Source organism: Hoplias malabaricus, chromosome Y (genome assembly GCF_029633855.1).
Source record: "Hoplias malabaricus isolate fHopMal1 chromosome Y, fHopMal1.hap1, whole genome shotgun sequence".
In the NCBI taxonomy this organism is placed as follows: domain Eukaryota; kingdom Metazoa; phylum Chordata; class Actinopteri; order Characiformes; family Erythrinidae; genus Hoplias; species Hoplias malabaricus.
The window spans coordinates 60,189,496-60,197,421 of record NC_089820.1 but is presented as its reverse complement, the minus strand read 5'-3'; the positions used below and the strand labels follow the sequence as shown (position 1 = coordinate 60,197,421).

Below are 7,926 nucleotides of genomic sequence, written 5' to 3'. Positions count from 1 at the left end.
TTTCTTTTCACAAAGAGTAAAACAAAAACATTATTATAAACAAATGGTTCTAATCAAACACAAGCGATCCATCAACCTTGATGAACCCAAGGAACAAAAATATATTTTTTGGAATAAGGAAATTTAATAATATCATAGAATATAATAAAGTTTCTGATATTAAAAAGAAAACATGACAAATGTTAAAAAAAAGACAGCCTTTATTTCTTGTGTTTGTAGCATTTCCTTCACTTGGTAGAAATGGATGTTTTAAATTCACCAACTTTAATAAAAAATAAGCATTTGTAAAGGTGACAAACAACAACTGTGGAACATGTGCTTTCAAAATATATGGTTGTATTTGTGTACACTGAAAAAAAACCTGCAATAGAACTAAAAATAGAAATAAAATATGTTTCATACATAAACACACTCACATTCTCTCATTCTCTCTCTCTCTCTCTCACACACACACACACACATATATATATATATATATATATATATATATACAGAGAGAGAGAGAGAGAAACACTTCACTGATCATCAGATCAGTTCATGCAAAATATACACACCCCACCCCATTTCCAGAAATGTAGAAACACTTTAATAAATGCAATAAAAACTAAGGGCAATGATGTTCAAATAGTTTAGACAGTGTATTTAATTGAAAAGAGTACAAAGACAATATTTTAAAAGTTGAAACAGAATTTCTTTTTTTTTTTAATAATTGCCCATTTTAGCCCCCTCCATTCCTGCTCTTGAACTGTATAGGGTTATATACAATGAATGAAATGAATTTTCCAATTTTAAATTTCATACCAACAGTTCATTTTATAAATGATGGTACAAAATTGTGTTTACCACTGTTTTCTTCACTGCTTCATTAACAACACACTGTGAGTGTTTTTGAATTGAGGAGACAAATCACTATTATTTTGAAAGTGAACGATTTTCTAATACTTGCTTGCTGCTCAACAACTTGGGGTCACCGTTACAGTGAATTTAGCTTCATAATACACATTTCAGTGGCTGACAAGTCTGGACTCTTTTATTAAGGAGCTGTGCTGTTGTAATTCATACAGAATATAACATGTTTACTGATGCTTTCCACAGAAAAACATGTATTTCTATTTTTGTTCATTTTAAATTTACTACCTCATTTGAACACAGCAGTTATCCTTCACATTAAATTTCATGGATGGACCAATAGAAATGCTCCAGAATTACTTGTATAAAAAGCTTTCGCTTTGACAATCTTTAAAATATTTTTTCTTTAGACACACCCCCCCCCCCCCACACACACACACCCACACACACAATCACAGATGCTGGCATTTGAATTTAGTGCTTACAACAAATAAAATATTTCTGCTCATCTTTAGCCCAGAGGAAGAAACATTCATGATTTCCAAAAAAATAATTTCAGATTTTGATTTGTCAGACACAGGACACATTTCCACTTTCCCTCAGTCCATCATGCCTGCCTTTTCTGTTTATTCTGGAAACTGTAAGCAAGTTTGAATACTTGAAAAGCACTAAATAAATATAATGTATTATTATTATTATTATTATTATTATTATTATTATCCTAAAATGGCTCTGCCCCAGAGAAGGCAGCAGCATTTCAGGATCCTGTTTATATCTGGTTATTTCTTTGCATTAGTGAGTTTTAACTTACATCTTTGGGGGGGGGGGGTGATTAACTGTGATATCAGAGAGTGGTTTTAGGAAGTGTTTGTGAGCCCATGCAGTGATTTTGACTAAAGATAGATGCATGTCTTTAAATCAGTTCCACCTTATTCAGCCAATGCTGGTATTGGGCCTTTTCTTTTGCCTATAGAGATTGCTCCATACCCACACACACACACATTATAATGTAGTGTAGAAGATGAAATCACCAGGTTCTTTACCATTTTAATTTGTGAAAGTCTGAGCAAGCAAATTGTGCAATAGTTCAAGAATATATTTTCTCAGAGTGGTGAAAACCTCCCTATCTTTACTTCTGAAAGTCTCAACATCTCTTAAACACTTTTGAAACATGTCATGTTAATAAACTATTTCCAATTAACCTCATTTACATTTTGTGGCATTACACAATTTAACCATTCTTTTGTTCATGTTGATTGCATCTATTTCAAAACCTCAAACCTATCTAATTTCTCTGTTTAAACATCTATTGTCTTTGTAATGTTTCAATTAAATATATGATCAAGCTGTTTTCCACACCATTGCATGCTTTTTCTAATGACATTACTCACAGTGAACCAACTTTTCTGGATATAGAGTTCATAAAAATAAATTTAAAATACTCTGTGTTTAACACTTTACTTGTGAAACCAAATAAAATAACTCCAAATGCATCATTTGATGTGATTAGGACACAGAGTCATTTCAGTTATATTTTCATGCTTTTCTGAAATGTTCTCCAGTTCTGAGATGCCTTTGTGAGTTTTTCATGAGACATGTCCATTCATTAACAGATTTACACACATTCTATGTGTGCCTGTGATGAGTTGAATTGGTGTAATGCTTGATTTATTTATTCCTTTATTTAGGATTTTCCTGTTGCTGTTTGGTAAATAAAGTGGAAATGTCTGTTTGTTTAGCTGACGTCTTTCACTGGGTGAACAGGAAGGGGAAGAGCTTATGCAGGATCAGCAGATTAATGTAGAGGAGGGGTTCAGGGGTTGTCATTGCACCAGAACCTAAACAACAAAAACAGAGAAAATAATATTTATTTTAAATCAAATTTACAGGACACAACCAAATTCACTAGTACTGAGACATCATTGATTGGGTTTTGTCAGCCTTTTATTTCTCCACGTTTTAAGTTTATAATAATGTCTTTAATAAATATTTGGGAAAAAAAGTACACTATATTGCAAGATGTATTCACTCATCAACTCAAATCATTGAATTCAGGTGTTCCAATCATTTGATTTAAACAACCCCAGTGTGCATGAAAATTTGTGTGTTTAGGATCATACAATGTTGGTGTTTAAACAGCAAAAATAACACACTAGTGTATTTTATTACAATGCAGTGTAGTGTAATAAGGAGTTAAAGTCCTTCACAGGGTAACACACTCACACATATGGACACTTTTGAGTCACCAATCCTCCTACCAACGTGTGGTTTTTTTTTTTGACTGTGGGAGGAAACCAGAGCAGACAGAGGACACCCAGTGGACAGAGGGAGAACACACCAAACTTATCACAGATAGTCCCCCAGAGCAGAACTGGAACCCACAACCTCTAAGTCCCTGGAGCTGTGTGACTGTAAAACTACCTGCTGTGCCACCTTGCCTCCCTTTATAATAATAATAATGTGCAATTATTTTTCATTGTACAATGAAACGTGTCTTCCACATTTAACCCATCTCTGCCACTAGACAAGACAGCAAGACAATGCTGTTCCTTCACTCTCAAAGCCCCTAATTTTCCTGCCTGTCATGGGAATTGTACCAACAACCTTTGAGTATTAAGTCCTCTCCTATAATCATTGGGCCATGGCTCACCCACTCTGAAATATTTTTTCAAAAACAGTGTGAATGCAACAATCACACACCTGTTTATTAAGATGAGCAGTCTGTTGTGTTCTTCTAATGTAGAAACTAGCTGAATGGATTAGAGTTTTCCTATGTATTAACAACATTTATTATAAAGGGTTAAAGACTATAATGCCTCTTTCACACAGGAGCTCCAGAGAATTTCTGGAGAAACTCAGAAATATCAGGTCAGGAGAGGTCAGGTCCAGTTTTCCTTCACACATACAGCCCCCAGCGGGAGATTTTCTGTGTCAGACGCGCTATCGCAGCAGGAAATGAAATGCATGCTTTAGGAGTGAGGATGGAGCCAATGCATTTTGTGCAGGAGAATCTCCGAAACTTTTTGCCCATCTTTCTCACATGCACTGACTAACTTCACCTGTAGTTATTACCTGCATCATAAAGGAACCCACTAATTCAGTATACATACTTTTTCGCCTGCTCCCTTCATGCAGGAGGCTGCAGAGCATCAAGTGTAAGACAACCAAACTGGGGACCAGTTTCTTCCCTGACTAAGTAAGACTATTAGATTCCAAATAGTTGTACTGTATCAGAGCCCATATAATTTCATACATATAGGTATGTGGTCTATCTCACTTACCCATGCTCTTGCTGCTGTTACCTACACCTTGCATATATATATATATATATTGTAAATTGGGGCCTTGAATGTCCAATTTTGTCCCACCCCATGTTTCACACGTGCTGTGAATGACAATACGGAAAAAAATCACTGAATATACCGCTGACTATTTTCACAGTTTGTCAGAGTGAAAATTATTAGGCAACAATATTGCTTAAAATATTCTGTTTTTGTACAGAATTTACAGTTACCACTAAAACTGATACTCTTAAAATTAAAGTACCACCAGAGAATAAATATTAGCATAGTCCTTTACCTTTTACATTATAAGAGACTTGTGTATTTCAAATAGCTCCAAGAGTGCAAAGAAGGCATGTTATCATTTATGAATATAAATCATTTATGTGGAATTTTGAAGGGCAGAACTTTTTGTGTGAGCACGCTTTTAGGTGGATCATAGAGGCAACAGCTTTAGAAAGGGCATCTAGTGTAAAACTGTGCCAAATCGATAATGTGGATTGGTTGATCCGCTGTGGAGACCCCTGATTGGAGCAGCCAAAGGAAGAAGAAGAAGAAGAAGAAGAGTGCCAAAACAGCTACAGTTTAAGGTGGAGTGGAGCAACAAGTTTGGAACTCTGTATAGGATCCAGATCCTTTCTGTATGAGACGTCTTGTTTGGCATTTAAAATGACACAAAATTATCAAATAATCACATTGGACACCCAGTGTCCAACAATCACACTAAGAGCTTACTTTTCACTTCTTTGGCTTCAGGTTCACATGAACAAATTTAATGAATCAGTTGATTTAGACATGAAGATCAGTCAATGAATCAAGCTCCAGCAGACTTTAGCCAGTAAATTTATTCAATACACTCCTTTGGAAGTGGAGTCTTCAGACACTGAAATAAAGTTAATAGCTAGCAAACAGAGATTTAACCACACAATGTTTACTCTACTTTTCTTCCTTAAACATTAAACATAGGTTGAATTTCCATGATTTACAAGACTCCTTAATTAATTTCTTTAATTTCTCCTATATTAATTTATATTAATTTGTACAACCAACCAATCACTTACAACCATCTGGTCAATTTGAGCCATTCACAACTATCCTGTCACAGACATCCAGTCAGATCCATCCAATATCAACCACCCATTTACAATCATCCAACCACAACCAACCAGTTATAACCATCCAGTAGTTGAACCATACAATATTCCAATTATTATCATGTCCCACCACGATCATCTGCTCAATGCTGTCATACCACAGTATTTGAACCAGTGACTTTCAACCCATCACAGTCCTCCAGTGTCTTCAACTATGATCTTATTTCATAATTCATAACCTTCTACTAAAACATTTTTTCTCTCTCTCTGTCTCTCATGATTTCTCTCACAGGTTTTTGGTGAATTATGAAAATGCGCATATAAACCCTGAATGGAAAAAGCCCAAAATTTGCAAAAACTCCCACATATTGCAAAACAGTGTTATACTCAGATGGGGTAGAGAAAAACTTTTATACTCAGACAGGGTGGAAACTTTAAACCACTGCTAAAACGCAATTGTGAAAAAGAGTTAGAGTTTGTGTTAACCCTAACCCCAACCATGTGTAGATTATTGTACCCATATACAGCACTTGGCAAATGTCAGGGACAACTTTCCTCTCAATACATTACAAACAAGTTCTATAATGGATGTGGCCCCCTTTTTGTTGTGTTGGTCACTAGAGGGCAGTGTTGTTCTTTGACTCACCGGCCCCGTGCTGCTGTCTGATGGCTGCGTTCCCAGGCCGTGGCGTGGCAGAGGACTTGGTGATGGCGGTGGTGGTGGGGGTGGTTGTCTGCAGGGCAAGGGTCTCTGTAGTGGTCCGGCCCAGGGATGTGTTGCTGTTCCGGAGACTCCAGCGGTTCTGGATGTGACTCACTGCTTCCTCAGCCAGCATCCCATGCCTCGGAGTGATCCGCAGCGTGGCCTGGACTTTATTATCCTGAGTTTCATCAGAGAACAAATCCGAAACACGGCACTCGTACACGCCCTCATCCTCTTTGTGGACATTGGACAGACTCAGCTTGTGTGAAATAGCGTTGCCCTGAACTCTCACCGTCTGAGGAAAACACACAAACCAGGAGCCTTACAGCCATTTAGAGCAATTCAGTTCTGCTGTAAATAATTAAAGGAATGAATTAAGGGTTTAAAAACGTACGCTTATTTTGGTGGCATCCCTCGGGACCACCTACAACAGAGAAGAATAGTGTGAGTAATATGTTTTTTGTATGTTCAGTGTTTATATTCTAGACACCTGATGGTGGCAGCAAAGTCTCACAGCAGCTAAAAATCCCCCCCATTTCCAACCACCACCCCACCTCCTCCCAGTCCAAGAGAAAAAAGCATTCAACTCCGAATCAACTGTGTGCTGCAAGAGAACTGGGATTTTCATTTAAATGACCACCTCCTCATTCCACCACGTCCTCCTAACATGCCCTCCTCATTACACCACCTCCTTATTCTAACACACTTTGTCTTTACACCAACCCTCCTTAGAACACCACCTCTTCCTTACATGCCCTCCTCATTACACCACCTCCTTATAACACTTCCTCCTCATTCCACCACCTCCTTAGAACACCACCTCCTCCTGACATCACTTCCTTATAACACCACCACCACTTTACAACACCTCCTTATTACACCCCCTCCTTATAACACCACCTCCTTACACCACCTCCTTATAACAGCACCTCCCCATTACACCACCTCCTCCTAACACAACTTCCTCCTGACACCACTTCCTTATATAATTACCTCCTCATTATACATCTTCCTTATAACACCACCTCCTCATTCTAACACACTTTGTCTTTACACCACCTCCTTAAAACACCACCACCACTTTACACCATCTCCTTATTACACCGCCCCTTATAACACCACCTCCTCCTAACACCACCTCCTCATTAAACCACCTTCTCCTGACACCTCCTCATTACACCAACTTCTTATAACACCACCTCCTTATAAATCAAGGCCCTCATTACACCATCTCCTCATAACACCACCTCATCATTAAACCACCTCCTCTTTTTTACATACACCATCTTCACACCTCTACACACACCACCTACACAAACACCAGCATCACACCTCCATACACAGCAACTTCACACCTCCACACATCTCACCATTACACCTCCATAAACACCAACTTCACACACACCACCTTCACAAACACCAGCATCACATCTCTACACACCTCTATACACAACACTTTCACACCTCCCCACACACCACCTTCCTACCTCCACACACCCCATCTTCACACCTCCACACACACCACCATTGTGTGATTTACCATGAACATAAACCCTGAAATATGTTGGTGTTAAGGTTAGGGATTAGTGTTATGGATTTAGAGTTAGGATTTGTTTGGTGTTCCCTGCAAATTGTACATTCATTGATGTTGCAATAAACAGTTTATTTAAACTCTTAAAGTGTTCCTAAAACTGTGTGGGGGTCTTCACCATGTGCAGTGCTGCCTGGGGTATGTATTCAGTTTAAGAAGGTCCAGAATATGCTGATGACCTCATGTGAGGTAAAGAATAAACACATCAAATCCTTTTATTTTGTAAATGAGTAACATTCTTCATAAATTGTTGGATACACTGACTGAATTTCTATCATTATCATTATGTGTGTGTGTGTGTGTGTGTGTGTGTGTGTGTGATACCTTTGCTCTGTTGTTGGGTTGAGTGCTGAGTTGCTGTAGTTCTGCCGGTTCTCTGAGGAACCACCACTGAATCTCAAGGGAGAA

General features: G+C 38.0%; 1 protein-coding gene across 1 annotated transcript in view; it reads right to left on the bottom strand.

The window, feature by feature from the left end:
- Positions 1-204: 204 nt before the first annotated feature.
- The window catches only part of LOC136679358 (V-set and transmembrane domain-containing protein 2B-like), a 10,274-nt gene continuing 2,552 nt past the window's right edge, over positions 205-7,926 (bottom strand). Inside the window, exons 2-5 of the mRNA XM_066657836.1 lie at positions 7,843-7,926; positions 6,322-6,351; positions 5,871-6,222; positions 205-2,687 (exon numbers count right to left, since the gene is read on the bottom strand). The exon at positions 7,843-7,926 is cut by the window's right edge and continues 92 nt beyond it. Of these exons, the coding sequence (XP_066513933.1) occupies positions 2,599-2,687; positions 5,871-6,222; positions 6,322-6,351; positions 7,843-7,926 (555 nt within the window). The 3' untranslated portion in view covers positions 205-2,598. The remainder of the gene's footprint in view (positions 2,688-5,870; positions 6,223-6,321; positions 6,352-7,842) is intronic.